Below are 24,446 nucleotides of genomic sequence, written 5' to 3' on the forward strand. Positions count from 1 at the left end.
AATCGACCGGCGCCACGGCAACAGGGGTAATCGCCTAGCAACCTAACTGAAACGTAGCCCTGCACGACTTCCACGAGCGGGGTGGAAAAGACGCAGGACGTGAATGGCGGCACTAAAAGACGGCGGGTGGATGTGAATGGAAGTCAGAGTGGGGAAACTACTGGAAGACGTTTTGTGCAGATCTTGTCATAAAATGTCACTAGTAATAATGTACCGTCATTTCCGGACTGTAAGCCGCTACTTTTTCCCCTCATTCTGGTCCCTGCGGCTTATACAAGGGTGCGGCTTATTTACGGCCTGTTCTTCTCCGACACCGACGAAGAGGATTTCGGTGGTTTTAGTACGCAGGAGGAAGACGATGACACAATGATTAAAGACTGACTTTTCATATACCGGTAGGCTGGTTATTTTGATAACGTACAGGCGAGCACTTTGTATTACTTTGCACCGTTGTATTATTTGTACTCTGCACGAATGCTGTTCGCCATGTCAAAGATTTGAAAGTTTGATTGAATGATTGAAAGATTTATTGTTAATAAATGGGACGCTTTGCGTTCCCAAACAGTCATCTCTGTCCCGACAATCCCCTCCATGGTAGCAGGAACCCCTATATACTACGCTAATTACACATCAAAACCCTGCGGCTTATAGTCAGGTGCGGCTTATAGTCCGGAAATTACGGTATATTATCATAAGGTCACTAGTAATAATGTATATTGTCATAAGGTCACTAGTAATAATGTATATTGTCAATTAGGTCACTAGTAATAATGTATATTGTCATAAGGTCACTAGTAATAATGTATATTGTCATAAGGTCACTAGTAATAATGTATATTGTCATAAGGTCACTAGTAATAATGTATATTGTCATAAAGTCACTAGTAATAATGTATATGGTCATAAGGTCACTAGTTATAATGTATATTGTCATAAGGTCACTAGTAATAATGTATATTGTCATAAGGTCACTAGTAATAATGTATATTGTCATATGGTCACTAGTAATAATGTATATTTTCATTACGTCACTAGTAATAATGTATATTGTCATAAGGTCACCAGTAATAATGTATATTGTCATAAGGTCACCAGTAATAATGTATATGGTCATAAGGTCACTAGTAATAATGTATATTGTCATAAGGTCACTAGTAATAATGTATATTGTAATATGGTCACTAGTAATAATGTATATTGTCATTACGTCACTAGTAATAATATATATTGTCATTACGTCACTAGTAATAATATATATTGTCATTACGTCACTAGTAATAATGTATATTGTCATATGGTCACTAGTAATAATGTATATTGTCATTACGTCACTAGTAATAATGTATATTGTCATAAGGTCACTAGTAATAATGTATATTGTCATATGGTCACTAGTAATAATGTATATTGTCATTACGTCACTAGTAATAATGTATATTGTCATATGGTCACTAGTAATAATGTATATTGATATAACGTCACAAGTAATAATGTATATTGTCATAAGGTCACCAGTAATAATGTATATGGTCATAAGGTCACTAGTAATAATGTATATTGTCATATGGTCACTAGTAATAATGTATATTGTCATAAAGTCACTAGTAATAATGTATATTGTCATTACGTCACTAGTAATAATGTATATTGTCATTACGTCACTAGTAATAATGTATATGGTCATAAGGTCACTAGTTATAATGTATATTGTCATAAGGTCACTAGTAATAATGTATATTGTCATAAGGTCACTAGTAATAATGTATATTGTAATATGGTCACTAGTAATAATGTACATTGTCATTACGTCACTAGTAATAATGTATATTGTCATTACGTCACTGGTAATAATGTATATTGTCATAAGGTCACTAGTTATAATGTATATTGTCATAAGGTCACTAGTAATAATGTATATTGTCATAAGGTCACTAGTTATAATGTATATTGTCATAAGGTCACTAGTAATAATGTATATTGTCTTAAGGTCACTAGTAATAATGTATATTGTCATAAGGTCACTAGTAATAATGTATATTGTCATAAGGTCACTACTAATAATGTATATTGTCATAAAGTCACTAGTAATAATGTATATGGTCATAAGGTCACTAGTTATAATGTATATTGTCATAAGGTCACTAGTAATAATGTATATTGTCATAAGGTCACTAGTAATAATGTATATTGTCATATGGTCACTAGTAATAATGTATATTGTCATTACGTCACTAGTAATAATGTATATTGTCATAAGGTCACCAGTAATAATGTATATTATCATAAGGTCACCAGTAATAATGTATATGGTCATAAGGTCACTAGTAATAATGTATATTGTCATAAGGTCACTAGTAATAATGTATATTGTAATATGGTCACTAGTAATAATGTATATTGTCATAAGGTCACTAGTAATAATATATATTGTCATAAGGTCACTAGTAATAATGTATATTGTCTTAAGGTCACTAGTAATAATGTATATTGTCATAAAGTCACTAGTAATAATGTATATTGTCATATGGTCACTAGTAATAATGTATATTGATATAACGTCACAAGTAATAATGTATATTGTCATAAGGTCACTAGTAATAATGTATATTGTCATATGGTCACTAGTAATAATGTATATTGTCATTACGTCACTAGTAATAATGTATATTGTCATAAGGTCACCAGTAATAATGTATATTGTCATAAGGTCACCAGTAATAATGTATATGGTCATAAGGTCACTAGTAATAATGTATATTGTCATATGGTCACTAGTAATAATGTATATTGTCATTACGTCACTAGTAATAATGTATATGGTCATAAGGTCACTAGTAATAATGTATATTGTCATAAGGTCACTAGTAATAATGTATATTGTCATAAGGTCACCAGTAATAATGTATATTGTCATAAAGTCACTAGTTATAATGTATATGGTCATAAGGTCACTAGTAATAATGTATATTGTCATAAGGTCACTAGTAATAATGTATATTGTCATAAGGTCACTAGTAATAATGTATATTGTCATAAGGTCACTAGTAATAATGTATATTGTAATATGTTCACTAGTAATAATGTATATTGTCATTACGTCAATAGTAATAATATATATTGTCATTACGTCACTAGTAATAATATATATTGTCTTAAGGTCACTAGTTATAATGTATATGGTCATAAGGTCACTAGTAATAATGTATATTGTCATAAGGTCACTAGTAATAATGTATATTGTCATAAGGTCACTAGTAATAATGTATATTGTCATAAGGTCACTAGTAATAATGTATATTGTCATTACGTCAATAGTAATAATATATATTGTCTTAAGGTCACTAGTAATAATGTATATTGTCATAAGGTCACTAGTAATAATATATATTGTCTTAAGGTCACTAGTAATAATGTATATTGTCATAAGGTCACTAGTAATAATGTATATTGTCATAAGGTCACTAGTAATAATGTATATTGTCATAAGGTCACTAGTAATAATGTATATTGTCATTACGTCACAAGTAATAATGTATATTGTCATAAGGTCACCAGTAATAATGTATATTGTCATAAAGTCACTAGTAATAATGTATATGGTCATAAGGTCACTAGTTATAATGTATATTGTCATAAGGTCACTAGTAATAATGTATATTGTCATAAGGTCACTAGTAATAATGTATATTGTAATATGGTCACTAGTAATAATGTATATTGTCATTACGTCACTAGTAATAATATATATTGTCATTACGTCACTAGTAATAATGTATATTGTCATAAGGTCACTAGTAATAATGTATATTGTCATAAAGTCACTAGTAATAATGTATATTGTCATATGGTCACTAGTAATAATGTATATTGTCATTACGTCACTAGTAATAATGTATATTGTCATTACGTCACTAGTAATAATGTATATGGTCATAAGGTCACTAGTTATAATGTATATTGTCATAAGGTCACTAGTAATAATGTATATTGTCATAAGGTCACTAGTAATAATGTATATTGTAATATGGTCACTAGTAATAATGTACATTGTCATTACGTCACTAGTAATAATGTATATTGTCATTACGTCACTAGTAATAATGTATATTGTCATAAGGTCACTAGTTATAATGTATATTGTCATAAGGTCACTAGTAATAATGTATATTGTCATAAGGTCACTAGTTATAATGTATATTGTCATAAGGTCACTAGTAATAATGTATATTGTCTTAAGGTCACTAGTAATAATGTATATTGTCATAAGGTCACTAGTAATAATGTATATTGTCATAAAGTCACTAGTAATAATGTATATTGTCATATGGTCACTAGTAATAATGTATATTGTCATTACGTCACTAGTAATAATGTATATTGTCATAAGGTCACTAGTTATAATGTATATTGTCATAAGGTCACTAGTAATAATGTATATTGTCATAAGGTCACTAGTTATAATGTATATTGTCATAAGGTCACTAGTAATAATGTATATTGTCATTACATCACTAGTAATAATGTATATTGTCATTACGTCACTAGTAATAATGTATATTGTCATAAGGTCACTAGTAATAATGTATATTGTCATAAGGTCACTAGTAATAATGTATATTGTCATAAGGTCACTAGTAATAATGTATATTGTCATATGGTCACTAGTAATAATGTATATTGTCATATGGTCACTAGTAATAATGTATATTGTCATTACGTCACTAGTAATAATGTATATTGTCATTACGTCACTAGTAATAATGTATATTGTCATATGGTCACTAGTAATAATGTATATTGTCATTACGTCACTAGTAATAATGTATATTGTCATAAGGTCACTAGTAATCATGTATATTGTCATATGGTCACTAGTAATAATGTATATTGTCATTACGTCACTAGTAATAATGTATATTGTCATTACGTCACTAGTAATAATGTATATTGTCATTACGTCACTAGTAATAATGTATATTGTCATATGGTCACTAGTAATAATGTATATTGTCATTACGTCACTAGTAATAATGTATATTGTCATAAGGTCACTAGTAATAATGTATATTGTCATTACGTCACTAGTAATAATGTATATTGTCATAAGGTCACTAGTAATCATGTATATTGTCATATGGTCACTAGTAATAATGTATATTGTCATTACGTCACTAGTAATAATGTATATTGTCATAACGTCATTAGTAATAATGTATATTGTCATAAGGTCACTAGTAATCATGTATATTGTCATATGGTCACTAGTAATAATGTATATTGTCATTACGTCACTAGTAATAATGTATATTGTCATTACGTCACTAGTAATAATGTATATTGTCATAAGGTCACTAGTAATCATGTATATTGTCATATGGTCACTAGTAATAATGTATATTGTCATTACGTCACTAGTAATAATGTATATTGTCATAAGGTCATTAGTAATAATGTATATTGTCATAAGGTCACTAGTAATAATGTATATTGTCATAAGGTCACTAGTAATAATGTATATTGTCCTAACGTCACTAGTAATAATGTATATTGTCATAAGGTCACTAGTAATAATGTATATTGTCATACGGTCACTAGTAATAATGTATATTGTCATAAGGTCACTAGTAATAATGTATATTGTCATATGGTCACTAGTAATAATGTATATTGTCCTAACGTCACTAGTAATAATGTATATTGTCATACGGTCACTAGTAATAATGTATATTGTCATTACGTCACTAGTAATAATGTATATTGTCATAAGGTCATTAGTAATAATGTATATTGTCCTAACGTCACTAGTAATAATGTATATTGTCATTACGTCGCCAGTAATAATGTCCAGGCTTTGTTATTGATTACCGGAGCAAACAAAGACAAGATGCTGAATAAAAGATGGAAGGATTCAGGGCGTGCTTTCTTGTAATCCATCAATTGTCTAATTTACTGCCAAGAAGCAATTTTAATTTAAAATCCTCGTTGTCTTCACAAATCACATCGCTGCCAGATAGACTTTTTTTTTTCCTTTATCCCCCTCTTCTCTCCTGCTCTCTTCTTCTTTCTCGTTGCCGTCTCCAGCTTCAGGGACCCCGCCCTAAGACGGACGCACACGCCGACTACATCGGTGTCGCCATAGCAACAGGAGAGAAGGAAAAAGGCAGAGAATAGAAAGAGAGAGAGAGAGAGAGTCAAACAACCTGGAGTCTGACAGATGGAGAGGCAGACAAATGGCAGAGGAGTAGTAGAAGAAGAAGAAGAAGAAGAAGAAGGCAGCATGGCGTCATCTCGGCATCCGCCGCTTCCAAATACAAACCAGCGCCGTTTTCTCACACTCGCCATTCATATCTGCTGCCAACTGTCTGACTGTGTCTGACTAGCACACACATGGCCATGTCCAGTATGTGCATCCTGGACCCCCATCACTAGGCTCCATCACACTCGGCTCACCAGTCCCAAGGGTCAGCGTGTGGATAACTTTTCATTTCCGATAACGATATTGGACCCTTGAGTATTGGCAGACACCGATCCGGTACGATATCAGCATCAATTATACATATTTGTAATAATGTTGTCAGGTTTGATCAGGCAAAATGAGTCAGAGAACAATGGTAGATTTAAAAAAAAAACACACTAACCTATTTATTATTAATTGTCTGTAATGGACTTATGCTGTCTTTAAGTTGAAGTGGGGTGGTCATTAGTTTTTTGTTTTTTTAATTCATGAAGTTAAGCTCATGACACAGTAAGTTGAATGATGTAGACACCTTTGTTACTGGATACTTTCTAATACGCTTCTGCCTTGGAGACATATTAACTTAACCGTCCCACTTCTGACACATTCTTCACACAACTCTTGAGTAGTAAACTTGGATTTTACACCAAAAAGGCTATTCTTTCTCAAGTGGTCCCAAGGATTGCCATGGATGCTCCTATCACTTTTTAACCATCCCACTTCTGACACCATTTCTCACAAAACTAAACCTGTATTTTAACCTGGTGTTGAAACATCTGTACGTTGACAACTACACCAAGGGGCTATTCCTTGTTACCCATCAAGTCATCTGAAGGATTGTCATGGATGCCCTTATGCCTTAAGTATCCCACTTCTGACACTGTTTCTCATAGAACTCGGAGTAATAAACCTAGATTTTAAGCACCTGTTTACTGACCACGACACCAAGGGGCTATTCCTTGTTCTGCCATGAAGTGGCCCAGGGGCTTTGCCATGGACTTAACCATCCCACTTCTGACACCATTTCTCACAAAACTGAGTAGTAAACCTGGATTTTACCCACTTGTTTACTGACTACAATACCAAGGGGCTCTTCCTTGGTCCGCCATCAAGTGGTCCCAAGGATTGCCATGGATGCCCTTATAACTTAACCATCCCACTTCTGACACATTTGTCACAAAACTCCAAGTAGTAAACCAGGATTTTAACCTGGTTTTGAAACACCTGTATACTGACTACGATACCGAGGGGCTCTTCCTTGGTCCGCCATTCAGTGGTCCCAAGGATTTCCATGGATGCCCTTTTAACTCAACCATCCCACTTCTGACACTATTTTTCACAGAACTTTGAGTAATAAACCTATATTTTAACAACCTGTTTACTGACCACGACACCAAGGGGATATTCCTTGTTCTGCCATGAAGTGGCCCCAAGGCTTTGCCATGGACTTAACATCCCACTTCTGACACAATTTTTCACAGAACTGAGTAGTAAACATGGATTTTCCCCACCTACACTAAAAGGCAATTCCTTGTTCTGCCATCAGGTGGTCCCAAGTCTTTGCCAAGGACTTAACCATCCCACTTCTGACACAAAAGTAAACCTGGATTTTACCCACCTGTATACTGACTACTACACTGAAAGGCTATTTGTTCTGCCATTAGGTGGTCCCAACGCTTTGCCAAGGACTTAAGCATCCCACTTCTGACACCATTTGTCACAAAACTGAGTAGTAAACCTGGATTTTACCTACCTGTATACTGACTACTACACTGAAAGGCTTTTTGTTCTGCCATTAGGTGGTCCCAACGCTTTGCCAAGGACTTAACCATCCCACTTCTGACACATTTGTCACAAAACTCCAAGTAGTAAACCAGGATTTTAACCTGGTTTTGAAACACCTGTATACTGACTACGATACCAAAGGGCTCTTACTTGGTCCGCCATTCAGTGGTCCCAAGGATTTCCATGGATGCCCTTTTAACTCAACCATCCCACTTCTGACACCATTTTTCACAGAACTTTGAGTAATAAACCTATATTTTAACAACCTGTTTACTGACCACGGCACCAAGGGGATATCCCTTGTTCTGCCATGAAGTGGCCCCAAGGCTTTGCCATGGACTTAACATCCCACTTCTGACACAATTTTTCACAGAACTGAGTAGTAAACATGGATTTTCCCCACCTACACTAAAAGGCAATTCCTTGTTCTGCCATCAGGTGGTCCCAAGTCTTTGCCAAGGACTTAACCATCCCACTTCTGACACAAAAGTAAACTTGGATTTTACCCACCTGTATACTGACTACTACACTGAAAGGCTATTTGTTCTGCCATTAGGTGGTCCCAACGCTTTGCCAAGGACTTAAGCATCCCACTTCTGACACCATTTGTCACAAAACTGAGTAGTAAACCTGGATTTTACCTACCTGTATACTGACTACTACACTGAAAGGCTTTTTGTTCTGCCATTAGGTGGTCCCAACGCTTTGCCAAGGACTTAACCATCCCACTTCTGACACCATTTTTCACAGAACTGAGTTGTAAACATGGATTCTACCCACCTACACTAAAAGGCAATTCCTTGTTCTGCCATCAGGTGGTCCCAAGGCTTTGCCAAGGACTTAACCATCCCACTTCTGACACCATTTTCAGAACTGAGTAGTAAACATGTATTTTACCCACCTACACTAAAAGGCAATTCCTTGTTCTGCCATCAGGTGGTCCCAAGGCTTTGCCAAGGACTTAACCATCCCACTTCTGACACCATTTTTCACAGAACTGAGTAGTAAACATGGATTTTACCCACCTACACTAAAAGGCAATTCCTTGTTCTGCCATCAAGTGGTCCCAAGGCTTTGCCAATGACTTAACCATCCAAATTCTGACACCATTTCTCACAAAACTGAGTAGTAAACCTGGATTTTACCCACCTGTATACTGACTACTACACTAAAAGGCTATTCTTTGTTCTGCCATCAGGTGGTCCCAAGGCTTTGTCAAGGACTTAACCATCCCACTTCTGACATAATTTTTCACAGAACTGATTAGTAAACATGGATTTTACCCACCTACACTAAAAGGCAATTCCTTGTTCTGCAATCAGGTGGTCCCAAGGCTTTGCCAAGGACTTAACCATCCCACTTCTGACACCATTTCTCACAAAACTGAGTAGTAAACCTGGATTTTACCCACCTGTATACTGACTACAACACTAAAAGGCTATTCTTTGTTCTGCCATCAGGTGGTCCTAAGGCTTTGCCAAGGACTTAACCATCCCACTTCTGACACCATTTTTCACAAAACTGAGTAATTTACTTGATTTGAACACTTACCTGCTCGAGGTGCCAGGTGGAGTCAATGTGGGGCTTGACCTTGCCCTGCTTGTAGAGGTCCAGGATTGCGTTCATGGCCTGGCTGATCAGCTCCGTCTCCCCGTCCAGGTAGCCCAGGTGGAAGCCGCACACCGACTTGTTGCCTTGGATCAGGTTGAGCGTGTGGATGGTGAACTGGTGGTACCAGTTCTTGGCCACGGCCAGCAGGTTCTTCTTCTGGCCCGCCAGCATGTTAGCGGCACCTGGGGGGGTAAATTACATTCTAAGTGTATATAAGCTCAAGTTTTACTCCATTGCAGCGTAAAAAACGGTAAATGACGTCACAGGACAGGACAGGTGTTCCTTTGGTATTCGCACATTGTCACATAGTGTACACTTTGGGACTAGAACGCATAGATCGTGCTTTTAGACACATTCCGGGTTTACACTGAACGTGCCGCATTGTTTGGTCTCTGCATAATTCTGATAAGATGCAGGGAGCGGGAATACAGGGTTCCAGGGGTGACTGGCTGAGAGAGGATGAATGGGTGAGGACGTGGGAGACAGCATGCAGTGTAGTGGATCTCTGGGCACCATGGAGAGGCAGAAGCCTGTTCTCCCTGCATGCCGACCTTGCCCACTCTTGCGTGCATCGCCGCCAAGATGGGGAGAACACACACACACACACATCAAACACAGCGGACATGGTGGTGGTGGTAGTGGTGGTGGTGGTGGTGGTGGGGTCCCACAGTGGCAAACAGGAAGCTGTGTGAGGAAAGCCGTCACTGTTATTTCATGTATTGTGTTTAATTGGCCGGGTTTAAAAGCGATCTATGAATCATCTTGTCAGGTTATGGAGAGTTTTATCCAAACTTTGCCAAGGATCACGGTGACCCGGGCAAAGAATTTGTGGTTTTGTGTGCCAGAACATGAGTCATATCTGGTACAGACCAAAGTATTGGGACCATGACGCCGACAGTGTAGGAAGTAGCAGGTAAAAGACGTGTCAAATTGAACAAACACATTTTTTTAAATACAAATTACAATAAAATCAAAAAAAATTTAAAACAAATTTTAATGATTTTTAGGGATTTGAAAAAATATATCTACAGTAGTGCTTCAACGAGCTAATGGCGCTCTTAAATCACTTGTATCTCAAATCCCTTTGAAATCAATTGAATTGGTGTTTTTAACATGTCACATGCCTTTTGGAAAAAAAAAGAAAGAAGTATAATCCACCCATCCATCCATTTTCTACCGCTTGTCCCTTTTGGGGTCGCTGGAGCCTATCTCAGCTGCATTCGGGCGTTGTACAAAAAACAATACAATACAATTGTACAACTATAGTAGTTTTATGAAGTAATGTAATAGAGTGGAGTTCTATGTTATCACCTTCCAGCTGCTTTGCTGTCAAACACACCATCAGCAGCTTTTTTCATATTTTCACAAATTAATGTCTGCGGTTTGGATATTATTTTAACATTCTTGGCTGGCATTGACTAGCAGTGATACGATCAAATTGCTTCACCAAATCAACTACAAATTTGATGATTTTTTTCTTTAATTCAACAAATTTTCTCCTCAGCACTGTCCTTCACTGTCACTTTTTTCCTTCCTGTGGTTGATGTTTGAGGCGGCTCTTACGGGTTTACTGTGGCCTTTTCGCTACGCCAGGGGCCTCTAAACTTTTTCCACTGAAAAATCAAAGCAAGCGGGGGCCATTTTATATTTTTTCATTTTCAAAACCAATACAGTGTATAGATTTTTTTTTATCCTTTGGGGCTCGCCTCAAGTTTGGTGAGAAGTCATAAAAATTTTAAAAATATATTATTTTTTTGTTTTGAACACTTAAAGGGGAACTGCACTTTTTTATTTTATTTTTTTGCATTTTGTTTACAATCATTATGAAAGATGGATGGATTTTTTATTTTTTTTTGTATGTATTTTAACTTGTAAATTAAAGTGAATTAAATTAATGGGAGGTCCTCTATTTTGCCCATAAAATCCAATAATAAAACAAAAACCACCAACAATACTCCATTTACATTTCCTGACCTGAATATTAACCAAGTATCAGTGATATTGTTATTATAAGCGCTGACGCAGACAAACTATTTATAGCGGCGCCGTGATCACTACCGTGTGTCCCTATGTTTACATCATGGAGTGGTCTGCTGCTTCCTTGCTCCCTGGACGTTTATTGATGATCATAAATCATGCTTTTCACCTGGACAGAAGAAGTCTGAGGATGTAATCCGACAAGTTGGTACACTTTGACAGACATTTAGGCCCCGGAAATGGCGAGAACGACAAGAAAAAAAAGTGCAGTTCCCCTTTAAATTTTTAGATTAAATTCAGATATGTCGATATATAAAACATTTTTTTTTAATGTTTTATGTACTTTTTGTTAAGGAAAACCCTGTTTTTTTATAGCAAAATATGCAATTTTTACTCCCAATTTTTTTTCAGAATCTGTATTTGATGTGAAAAACAGGTCAATAATTCATAACATTGATTTTGATTCAATATTATTTTTTGAGCAAAAAAAGATTAAAAAATAAAATAAAAATCACACTAAAATTATTGGGGTTTTAAAAGGGCCCCACTCATAAAAGTCTTCATTTTATACATTTTAACGCGTAAATCCCCGGATCAACTTCAGATTTATCTGTCGATTATATGTTTTAATGGGGTTTTTTTAGGGTTTGTTTTGTTTCTTTTATGCCCTTTTTGTCATAAAAAACTTTTTTTTTTTTAAGGCAAACACACAAATTATGCAAAATTTTCCCCAATAAGCATTTTAAAGTGTAATAATTAATGTGAAGTAATTGAAGCCTTCAATAGGCCAATATTACATAACACCATTGATTTTGATTTGTTATACTTTTTTGAGTAATGACCGTTTTAAGGGGAAAAAAAAGAGTCAACATTGCAACTTTTACTCATCACAAGTCACCTGCATGCTCTTTTATTCCACTTTGGGTTTTTTTTAATAGTATTTTTAGAAATGTGGCACAGGCCGTCAAAGAATTGGCTGCGGGCCGCACTTTATGCTTTAAAAGCAAATAATTGTCAGGCATAAAAATGTGAAGAATATATTCATTTTTTTCTTCCTGGAAGGATATGACATGTGACTGTATATGCTAATGAGTTGGTACTGACCGTAGGAGATGAGTTTGCCCATTGGTTTGAGCAGGTTGTAGCCTTTGTGGGTGTCTGATCCTCCAAGGGGGTCCAGTACAATGTCCAGGCCTGTATTAGGAGACATAACAGCGGCTCTGGGTTAGTTTTTGCTTCCTCCCTCACTTAAAGCATGAGTGAAGAAGACCTGATAAGTCCAGAAGAGCACGAGATAATACAATATTATCTGCTCACAGACGCCACCCGGTGGTTGTTTGAGCACACTGCAGCTAGCCCCGGATAAATGAAACAAACCCCCACTTCTTAATGCTTCAGTCACACGCAGGATTCTCACAGGAATGAGGCAAAGACACACTTTAGAAGGTTTCAAGATGGAGATGAGATAATAGCAACATTATTTTATTAATTGGAGCTACAAAAGGTAATTAAATACAATACAAATAATATTATGGCTAAATATGTACAAAACCAGTGAATTTGGCACGCGGTGTAATTTTTGTGAATAAATACAGAATATAATGATTTGCTAATCCTTTTCAACCTATATTCAATTGAATAGACTGCAAAGACAACGAACTGGTAAACTTTGTTATTTTTGGCAAATATTAGCTCATTTGGAATTGGATGCCTGCGACATGTTTCAAAAAAGCTGGCACGAGTGGCAAAAAAGACTGAGGAAGTTGAGGAATGCTCATCAAACACTTATTTGGAACATCCCACAGGTGAACAGGCTAATTGGGAACAGGTGGGTGCCATGATTGGGTATAAAAGCAGCTTCCATGAAATGCTCAGTCATTCATAAACAAGGACTGGGCGAAGGTCACCATTTTGTGAACAAATGCGTGAGCAAATCGTCAAACAGTTTAAGAACAACATTTCTCAACCAGCTATTGCAAGGAATTTAGGGATTACACCATCTACGGTCCGTAATATCATCAAAAGGTTCAGAGAATCTGGAGAAATCACTGCACGTGAGCGATGATATTACGGACCTTCGACACCTCAGGCGGTACCGCATCAAAAAGCGACTTCAGTGTGTAAAGGATATCACCACATGGGCTCAGGAACACTTCAGAAAACCACTGTCAGTAACTACAGTTGGTCGCTACATCTGTAAGTGCAAATTGAAACTCTACTATGCAAAGCCAAAGCCATTTATCAACAACACCCAGAAAAATAAAAAAGTGTTTTTTTATTTCGAACATTAAATATCTTGTCTTTGCAGTCTATTCAGTGACTTCAAGGATTCGCAAATCATTGTATTCTGTTTTTATTTACGACTTACACAACGTGCCAACTTCCCTGGTTTTGGGTTTTGTAATCCACGTAGGCAGTAAGAAACAGAAACACTAGAAAACAAGGAGGATTTAAATGTTTTTTGCCAAATGTCGACGATTTATCACTGTGGACATAAGCCCCCACACAGGCGATGGAAAACCGGCGAGACAGGCAGGAGGTGTCATGTGACAAAGTAACAGCCCGTCCTCTGACGGATAATGAATGCGTGAGCACGGCCTGCTGCAACAATGTTACTTATGTCCAGAGGGGACGCCTCAAATTGGGCTTCCCGCCCCTCCCCTCCCCTCGTCGCTCTGATACCCCGCCTTCTATTGATTGGCGTGACGCTCCCAGCGGGACTCCGCCTGGACCGTGGCACACATGAAGGGACGCAGGGTGGCTATAGTGACAGGTAGCAGGCTGTGTGTGTGTGTGTGTGTGTCTGTGTGTGTGTGTGTGTGTCGGGGATGGGGGAGGGAGGAGACATTGATCCCCGAGTCTAATTTAAGACGTTCTGTCCAGCTTGTGTCACTTCTGCTCGTCTTCCTGCCCCCTCCGGCTGTGTGTCCGTCCAGCTTGACCCCCACACTGGACAAAAAGGCTCGACGGGAAAACGAGACTCATACGATCACAGGTCACTTTATTAGGTACACATAATGAGATCCAAGAGAAGAGCCGAGTCAAAAATCCCGCCTTCGTTTGCTTATCGCAATAATTATGATTAAATGATAGCTAATTCATTGTGTTTATTCAATGGATGGATGGACTGTTAGTATATTTTATTCATAAGACAAAATATATGGAACATTTCTGGAGAAAACATAGACGAAGCCTGAAATCATTTGTAATTAGGGATGTCCGATAATGGCTTTTTGCAGATATCCGATATTCCGATATTGTCCAACTCTTTAATTACCGATACCGATATCAACCGATACCGATATACACAGTCGTGGAATTATCACATTATTATGCCTAATTTGGACAACCAGGTCTGGTGAAGATAAGGTCCTTTTTTTAAAAATTAATACAATAAAATAAGATAAATAAATTAAAAACATTTTCTTGAATAAAAAAGAAAGTAAAACAATACAAAAACAGTTACATAGAAACTAGTAATTATTGAAAATGAGTAAGATTAACTGTTAAAGGTTAGTACTATTAGTGGACCAGCAGCACGCACAATCATGTGTGCTTACGGACTGTATCCCTTGCAGACTGTATTGATATATATTGATATTTAATGTAGGAACCAGAATATTAATAAGAGAAAGAAACAACCCTTTTGTGTGAATGAGTGTAAATGGGGGAGGGAGGTTTTTTGGGTTGGTATCTTGTGTTTTTTATGTTGATTTAATTAAAAAAAAAAACAACAAAAAAACGATACCGATAATAAAAAAACAATACCGATAATTTCCGATAATACATTTTAAAGCATTTATCGGACATCTCTATTTGTAATATAATAATACAAAAGGGAAAAAAAGATCTGTAATTCTCAAACTGAAGAATCACTTAATTAAACATCCAAACACAGTGTTACTGTTCAAACTGTGTCTGAAAATATTAAATATACTGGTAACACTTTAGTATGGGGAACATATTCTAAGTAACAAAGACTTCATTTAGAGTTATTTGGTTAGGGTTAGAGCAGTGGTTCTTAACCTGGGTTCGATCGAACCCTAGGGGTTCGGCGAGCCGGCCTCAGGGGTTCGTCGGAGCCTCCGCCGCGGAGGTCAAGACACAGCCGACTCATCGTGTAAATTAAAACTTCTCCCTATCGGCGTATTATGGATACCCCCAAACAATGTTCCCTCTAATTTTCCATATGCGTGAGCAAACGCAAAAACTCTTTGAGCATTCGGTGGAGCACATGTGAGCGACGTCAGACGTGCACATGCATTGTGGTCACACTAGCAACACACCTGTTCCAAACCTGACTAAATAACAAGTTAAATGTTTTATTATTATAATCAAATGGCAGCAGTCATTTCCATGAGATTATTTTCTAATATAAGTGTTTTGGCCCACTCACAATGACAATAACAAATTAAAGCTGCAAGCAGCGATGGACGGGACCAACTTTGACGGCACATAAAATCCAAACCGGAGCAGTAATTAAAACTCTTTCATCAACTTTTAATCAGAAGGGTTCAATCTCTCTCCTGTGCTAGTTTGAAGCCGACAAGACAAACGCGCTCAGAGGAGATAATGTTTGAAAAAAGGTGACTGGTTTTTACAAAACTTTTGTTTTGAAGGGGGAATTGCAAACTTCCTGTTGATTTTTGCTGGGGGTTGTCAATATATGAAATGTAGGTCTAAGTGATACCTACATAGAGGTTTTTGTTTCATGTCTCTACGACATTCCTACTGGAAGTTACAGGCAGTTTTGTCTGTGTTTTCTTCCTAGGGGGCGCTAGAGCACAATTTTGAGTTTTGGGGTTTTTATTAGATCGCAATTTTTGCCAGTCCTTATGTGTGAGTCCAGTTTGGTGAGTTTTGAAGCATGCTAAGGGGGTCAAATTATAGCTCAAAGAGGCAAAAGTGACTGTTTTTACAAAACTTTTGTTTGAAGGGGGAATTGCAAACTTCCTGTTGATTTTTGCTGAAGGATGTCAGTGTATAAAATGTAGGTCTAAGTAAGACCTACATAGAGGTTTTTGTTTCATGTCTCTACGACATTCCTACTGGAAGTTACAGGCAGTTTTGTCTGTGTTTTCTTCCTAGGGGGCGCTAGAGCACAATTTTGAGTTTTGGGGTTTTTATTAGATCGCAATTTTTGCCAGTCCTGATGTGTGTGTCCAGTTTGGTGAGTTTTGAAGCATGCTAAGGGGGTCAAATTATAGCTCAAAGAGGCAAAAGTGACTGTTTTTACAAAACTTTTGTTTTGAAGGGGGAATTGCAAACTTCCTGTTGATTTTTGCTGAAGGATGTCAGTGTATGAAATGTAGGTCTAAGTGAGACCTACATAGAGGTTTTTGTTTCATGTCTCTACGACATTCCTACGGGAAGTTACAGGCAGTTTTGTCTGTGTTTTCTTCCTAGGGGGCGCTGGAGCACAATTTTGAGTTTTGGGGTTTTTATTGGATCGCAATTTTTGCCAGTCCTTATGTGTGTGTCCAGTTTGGTGAGTTTTGAAGCATGTTAAGGGGGTCAAATTATAGCTCAAAGAGGCAAAAGTGACTGTTTTTACAAAACTTTTGTTTTGAAGGGGGAATTGCAAACTTCCTGTTGATTTTTGCTGAAGGATGTCAGTGTATGAAATGTAGGTCTAAGTGAGACCTACATAGAGGTTTTTGTTTCATGTCTCTACGACATTCCTACTGGAAGTTACAGGCAGTTTTGTCTGTTTTCTTCCTAGGGGGCGCTAGAGCACAATTTTGAGTTTTGGGGTTTTTATTAGATCGCAATTTTTGCCAGTCCTTATGTGTGTGTCCAGTTTGGTGAGTTTTGAAGCATCCTAAGGGGGTCAAATTATAGCTCAAAGAGGCAAAAGTGACTGTTTTTACAAAACTTTTGTTTTGAAGGGGGAATTGCAAACTTCCTGTTGATTTTTGCTGAAGGATGTCAGTGTATGAAATGTAGGTCTAAGTGAGACCTACATAGAGGTTTTTGTTTAATGTCTCTACGACATTCCTACTGGAAGCTACAGGCAGTTTTGTCTGTGTTTTCTTCCTAGGGGGCGCTAGAGCACAATTTTGAGTTTTAGGGTTTTTATTAGATTGCAGTTTTTGCCAGTCCTGATGTGTGTGTCCAGTTTGGTGAGTTTTGAAGCATGTTAAGGGGGTCAAATTATAGCTCAAAGAGGCAAAAGTGACTGTTTTTACAAAACTTTTGTTTTGAAGGGGGAATTGCAAACTTCCTGTTGATTTTTGCTGAAGGATGTCAGTGTATGAAATGTAGGTCTAAGTGAGACCTACATAGAGGTTTTTGTTTCATGTCTCTCCGACATTCCTAGTGGGAGTTACAGGAAGTTTTGTCTGTGTTTTCTTCCTAGGGGGCACTAGAGCGCAATTTTGAGTTTTGGGGTTGGTTTTTTTTTATTATATCGCCATTTTTGCCAGTCCTGATGTGTGTGTCCAGTTTGGTGAGTTTTGAAGCATGTTAAGGGGGTCAAATTATAGCTCAAAGAGGCAAAAGTGACTGTTTTTACAAAACTTTTGTTTTGAAGGGGGAATTGCAAACTTCCTGTTGATTTTTGCTGAAGGATGTCAGTGTATGAAATGTAGGTCTAAGTGAGACCTACATAGAGGTTTTTGTTTCATGTCTCTCCGACATTCCTAGTGGGAGGCAGTTTTTTCTGTGTTTTCTTCCTAGGGGGCGCTAGAGCGCAATTTTGAGTTTTGGGGCTAGGTTTTTTGATTAGATCGCAATTTTCGCCAGTCCTGATGTTTTTGTCAAATATGGTGAGTTTTGAAGCATGTTAAGGGGGTCAAATTACAGCTCAAAGACGCGGCGGTATAATAATAAAGAAAGAAATAAAACCTTACAATTACAATAGGGTCCTCTGTCCCTATTCATTGAAATTCAGCAGAGCCAGGTTCAACAGCAACTCTTCAGAACAACAACGCTCTCAACGTTTTGGTGTCGACAAATGGAAAAGTATCCAGTTATTGCTAAGAAAGCCCCGGGATTTTTTTTATACCATTTGTTACAACATATCTTTGCGAGCAATCCTTTTCGAGGATGCTGGACATAAAAACGAAGAAAAGGAACAGACTTTGCTGTGAAAATGACATAAGTGGCACTTGCCAAGGTGAAGCCATGCATATCTGAACGGGTCTCTCAAAGGCAACAGCAGAAGTCACACTGACTTGCAGGTGTGTCATTTGTTGTGAGTTCATGCACTGTGTTGATTTTGTTCTGTGAACAAGGTGATGTTCATGCACGGTTCATTTTGTGCACCAGTAAAAAACATATAACTTTGTCTTGAATTTGAAAAATCTATTAAAAAAAATGTCACTAAAGAAGGATTTGGTGAATGCGCATATGAAACTGGTAGGGTTCGGTACCTCCAACAAGGTTAAGAACCACTGAGTTAGAGGGTTAGGGTTAGGGTTAGTAATGGTGAATATGTTCCCCATACTTAAGTGTTACCGGCTTACTGGTTGTATAATAAGGCCATGCAGAATAAGGCATTAATAAGTACTTAATAATGACTAATGAAGAGCCAATATGTTACTAATTTGCATGTTAAAAAGCAACTACCGTATTTGTCGTACTATAAGTCGCTCCGGAGTATAAGTCGCACTGGTCGAAAATGCATAATAAAGAAGGAAAAAAAAAACATATAAGTCGCACTGGAGTATAAGTCGAATTTTTTGGGGAGATTTATTTGATAAAACCCAACACCAAGAATAGACATTTGAAAGGCAATTTAAAATAAATAAAGAATAGTGAACAATAAGTGTACGTTATATGACGCATAAATAACTAGAGATTTTAAAGCATTTATCGGCCGATAAATGCTTTAAAATGTAATATCGGAAATTATCGGTATCGTTTTTTTTATTATCGTATTGTTTTTTTTTTTTGTTTTTTTTTAATTAAATCAACATAAAAAACACAAGATACACTTACAATTAGTGCACCAACCCAAAACACCAAATGTGCCTTGGCTCACAAAAAGGTTGAAAAACACTGTTCTGCAGGAACCTCTAGTTCCACGAACTAAAGGTTCCAGGAACCAAAAGTTCACTTTCGGTGTTTTGACATGGCAAATTCCTGGAGGACTGGTGAAATCTAGATTTTTTTTAACGTGAATTTAGTCTCTATTTAAGAGTTTAGTACCAAAGTAATCATCACTGCGTCGCTGTTATCAGAGCGTACGCTGCCTATTGCGTAAACGCGTAGTGCCATTCCAGTTCTAGCACATCCCCCCCGTCCCGCTCGCTCACCTTTGGGGCTGATCTTGCGGACTTCTTCCACGTAGTCTTTGGTGCGGTAGTCGATGGGATGCGTGACGCCGGCCTGGCTGATGGTTTCGTGCTTGCCCGCCGACGCCGTTCCGAACACGGTGACGTCCTTCACCGTCTTGCACAGCTGGGTGGCCGCAGTGCCCACGCCACCTTTTGGACAGAGAGTGCGGTCACATTAGTGGAAAAACACGCAGAGAAAGACAAAAAAAGAAAGGTGATTTGTCGAGATGTCCGATAATATCGGACTGCCGATATTATCGGCCGATAAATGCTTTTAAATGTAATATCGGAAATGATCGGTATCGGTTTCAAAATGATCGGTATCGGTTTCAAAAAGCAAAATTTATGACTTTTTAAAACGCAGCTGTGTACACGGACGTAGGGAGAAGTACAGAACGCCAATAAACCTTAAAGGCACTGCCTTTGCGTGCCGGCCCAATCACATAATATCTACGGCTTTTCACACACACAAGTGAATGCAAGGCAATCTTGGTCAACAGCCATACAGGTCACACTGAGGGTAGCCGTATAAACAACTTTAACACTGTTACAAATATGCGCCACACTGTGAACCCACACCAAACAAGAATGACAAACACATTTCGGGAGAACATCCTCACCGTAACACAAACATAAAAAATACCCAGAACCCCTTGCAGCACTAACTCTTCCGGGACGCTACAATATACACCCCTAAGAAAAGGCATTGAAGCTTAGGGAAGGTTATGCAGAACGAAACTAAAACTGAACTGGCTACACTGCAAAAAGTCAGTGTTCAAAAACAAGAAAAAAAATTACTAAAATTAGGGGCATTTTACTTGAACTAAGCAAAATTATCTGCCAATAGAACAAGAAATTTTGGCTTGTCAAGACTTTCCAAAACAAGTAAAATTAGCTAACCTCAATGGACCCCGAAATACCTTAAAATAAGTATATTCTCACTAATAACAAGTGCACTTTTCTTGATAGAAAAAACAAATATGAGACCTTTTTTCTCAAGATGTTGAAAAATATTCTTAAATTAAGTAAATGCTAGTGCCATTATCTTGACATAATGATATGCGCTCGGCATTACATTTCTTGCATTTTCCCATCGATAACATGACATCATCGCGCCAAGTGCGTGCTCTTTCAGTCAATTAGTGCGCAAGGAATGAATATATATATATATATATATATATATATATATATATATATATATATATATATATATATATATATATATATATATATATATATATATATATATATATATACACAGCCCGGCCCCAGACCACATTTTTTTTTATTGTAATTTTGAAGAATTTATCTGAATGTGCATGAACTATTTCTGTTCAAAATTGTTTGAAATATTAAATGTTTAAATATTAACTGTCAGTTTACTGTATTGTGCCAAATGTGCTACTATATGAGTACATCTTTTCTATTGTTTCATTGAAAATAATTTGGCTGTCATCTGTTTTAATTATGAGACACAATTGTGTCAAAGTCATGATTTTTTATTTCATGCTTGAAATAAGAAATTATTACTTTGAGAAAGTAGTTTTATACTTGTGAGTGTTGATGACACAGCTTTGCAACACTTGATATTCTAGTTTCAAGCATGTTTTACTCAATATAGGTCATAAAATCTCAGCAACAAGCTGTAATATCTTACTGAGATCATTTAGGACCAAAACCCTTAAAACAAGTAAAAGACTAACATAAAATCTGCTTAGTGAGAATTATTATCTTAACAGACAGAAAATAAGCAAATATCACCCTTATTTGAGACATTTAATCTTACTTAGATTTCAGTTTTTGCAGTGTACAAAGTAAACAAAAACAGAATGCTGGACGACAGCAAAGACTTACAGCGTTGTGGAGCAGACGGCGTCCACAAAGTACATCCGTACATGACATGACAATCAACACCAAAATAGGAGCGCAAGACAAGAACTAAAACACTACACACAGGAAAACACCGAAAACCTCAAAATAAGTCAGGGGGTGATGTGACAGGTGGTGACAGTACACCTACTTTGAGACAAGAGCTATATTGATGCATGCTTGGTTATGGTTTAAAGTCATATCCAACAATTGCGACAACGACTTTTTACGGCAAACTTGAGTTTCGTTTTTTAACGATTTCTGCTGGTGGTGTGCCTCCGGATTTTTTCAACGCAAAAAAATGTGCCTTGGCTCGAAAAAGGTTGAAAAACACTGATGTAGATAACCTCAACTTTTTTTGATTTGCGTTATTGGATATTTTGAATGAGACGCACTCATGAAGATCGACTCGTGGCACAATCGCATTAGCGAAGCCTCGCCCTGGAGCGCGCTTGTCTTTTTTTAAAAAATTGGGCTTATTCCAGGAATCCCACACGGGACGTCGGAAATGTGGCCGAGGTGTCGGTTTGTTACGGGCAGACCGTAAAACGAAAAACGTGGATGCATATCAGTGTTTGCGCTGGCTACGTTTGAAAGAGCACGGCCGCGGCCCGTGTTTGCAGAGGCTGCCTCCGCGAGAAGTAATAGGTTACTGATAAGCGGGGGTTCCTTTGAAAGGGAGGCTGGCTGGCTGACTGACTGGTGGACTTGAAGTGAAAAGCATCCATAAAGGTCATTCATGCCTGACCCAGTCAAGCGCCGCACATTTGATCTGATAGCTTTTAAAAAACGGCAGACATTTTCAGAGCAGGTCGGCAATGGAGAAAAGGGAAGATATCATTGTATTATTATTATTATTATTACCTACACCAGGAGGTTATGTGTTTATTAGAATAGAAGACAACTTTATTGTCGTTGCGGTTTAAAAAAAAAAAACAACTCAATTAGTTTCCAGTGCCACCGGCCAAGAGCAGACATACGATATACAGTTACAAGGGTATACAATACAGGAAGACTGGCCGCGCCCCATAAAAAAAGGTAGAACATGTAAGACATGAGCAACAATACGCATACTTGCCAACCTTGAGACCTCCGAATTCGGGAGATGGGGGGGGGGGGGGGGGGTGAATATTGGATTCTGGGTATTTGTTCTGTTGTGTTTATGTTGTGTCACGGTGCGGATGTTCTCCCGAAATGTGTTGGTCATTCTTGTTTGGTGTGGGTTCACAGTGTGGCGCATATTTGTAACAGTTTTAAAGTTGTTTATACGGCCACCCTCAGTGTGACCTGTATGGCTGTTGACCAAGTATGCCTTGCATTCACTTATGTGTGTGTATAAGCCGCATATATCATGTGACTGGGCCTGCACGCTGGAGGAAAAGCGGACGTGACGACAGGTTGTGCCTTCAAGGCACGCCCCCAATATTATTGTCCGGGTGGAAATCGGGAGAAATTCCGGAGAGTGGTTGCCCCGGGAGATTTTCGGGAGGGGCACTGAAATTCTGGAGTCTCCCGGGAAAATCGGGAGGGTTGGCAAGTATGACGATAAGCACCTAAGAACACGTTACGGCAAACAAAAACTCAAAAAGTAGCAGCAGGGTAAGGGGTGGGTGGTTATGGAGCCAAAACACTGCCAGTGAGATTTGGTATCGGAAAAATAAATCGACATTGTAGAAAAGGTTGTATTGGCACCAAAACAAGTTTTGGCAACAAATAAATACAAATATTGAAAAACGACAATATTTTTGGTGGATGTTTTCGATGCCAATATTCATATTTTTCTACGCTTATTGTTTTCGTGTGTTTCAAAAGGTATTTATGAACGCTTCTCCTTTTTTACGATTTATTTTATTTATTTATTTTTTCCAGTTTCGCTTCTTTTTTTTACGGTATGAAAATAATGGCAGTTTTTTTAGCATGAGGGGCGGGTGCCTGTAGGCGGGGCTTACAACAAGTTGACCCGGAAGCAGTTTTTACTGGACTTGGGCGCGCGCACGCACACCCACGTACACACACACACACACCTAGACTCAATATAATATATAATAATATAATATATCTGTATATATATTATTCTGTACACATATTATGTATATATTCGTATATATGTTAGATTTTTTCATCGCTATATTAGTCTATTTATACCTGCATTGTCCTTTCCATCCTTACACTTTCCATCATTGTAACTGAGCTACTGTGTTGAACAATTTCCCTTGTGGCTCATTAAAGTTTGTCTAAGTCTAAGTCTAATCCACACAAGGTAGACTACTTGTTACTGTATATAATTTTTTCTATATCCTATGTTTAATTGTGTTTGTTAATTTACTGCTGTAGGTGAGAACCTCGCATAAGCCTTTTTTGGGTTTCTTTTCTGTGAATTAGTGAAGTGAATTATATTTATATAGCGCTTTTCTCTAGTGACTCAAAGCGCTTTTACATAGTGAAACCCAATATCTAAGTTACATTTAAACCAGTGTGGGTGGCACTGGGAGCAGGTGGGTAAAGTGTCTTGCCCAAGGACACAACGGCAGTGACTAGGATGGCGGAAGCGGGGATCGAACATGGAACCCTTAAGTTGCTGGCACGGCCACTCTACCAACCGAGCTATACCGCCCCCTGCACTTATTTCTTATTTCTTATTACGTATTTCTCATTACTCATTTCTTGTCTTTATGTTTTGTTTTTTACAA

The 24,446-nt window shown here is 37.5% G+C and overlaps 1 protein-coding gene across 1 annotated transcript in view; it reads right to left on the reverse strand.

Annotated features, from left to right (window-relative positions):
* The window catches only part of vat1 (vesicle amine transport 1), an 88,835-nt gene that overhangs the window by 2,415 nt on the left and 61,974 nt on the right, over positions 1-24,446 (reverse strand). Inside the window, exons 3-5 of the mRNA XM_062050069.1 lie at positions 19,867-20,037; positions 12,713-12,802; positions 9,572-9,813 (exon numbers count right to left, since the gene is read on the reverse strand). Of these exons, the coding sequence (XP_061906053.1) occupies positions 9,572-9,813; positions 12,713-12,802; positions 19,867-20,037 (503 nt within the window). The remainder of the gene's footprint in view (positions 1-9,571; positions 9,814-12,712; positions 12,803-19,866; positions 20,038-24,446) is intronic.

Source organism: Entelurus aequoreus, linkage group LG06, assembly GCF_033978785.1.
Source record: "Entelurus aequoreus isolate RoL-2023_Sb linkage group LG06, RoL_Eaeq_v1.1, whole genome shotgun sequence".
Lineage (NCBI taxonomy): Eukaryota > Metazoa > Chordata > Actinopteri > Syngnathiformes > Syngnathidae > Entelurus > Entelurus aequoreus.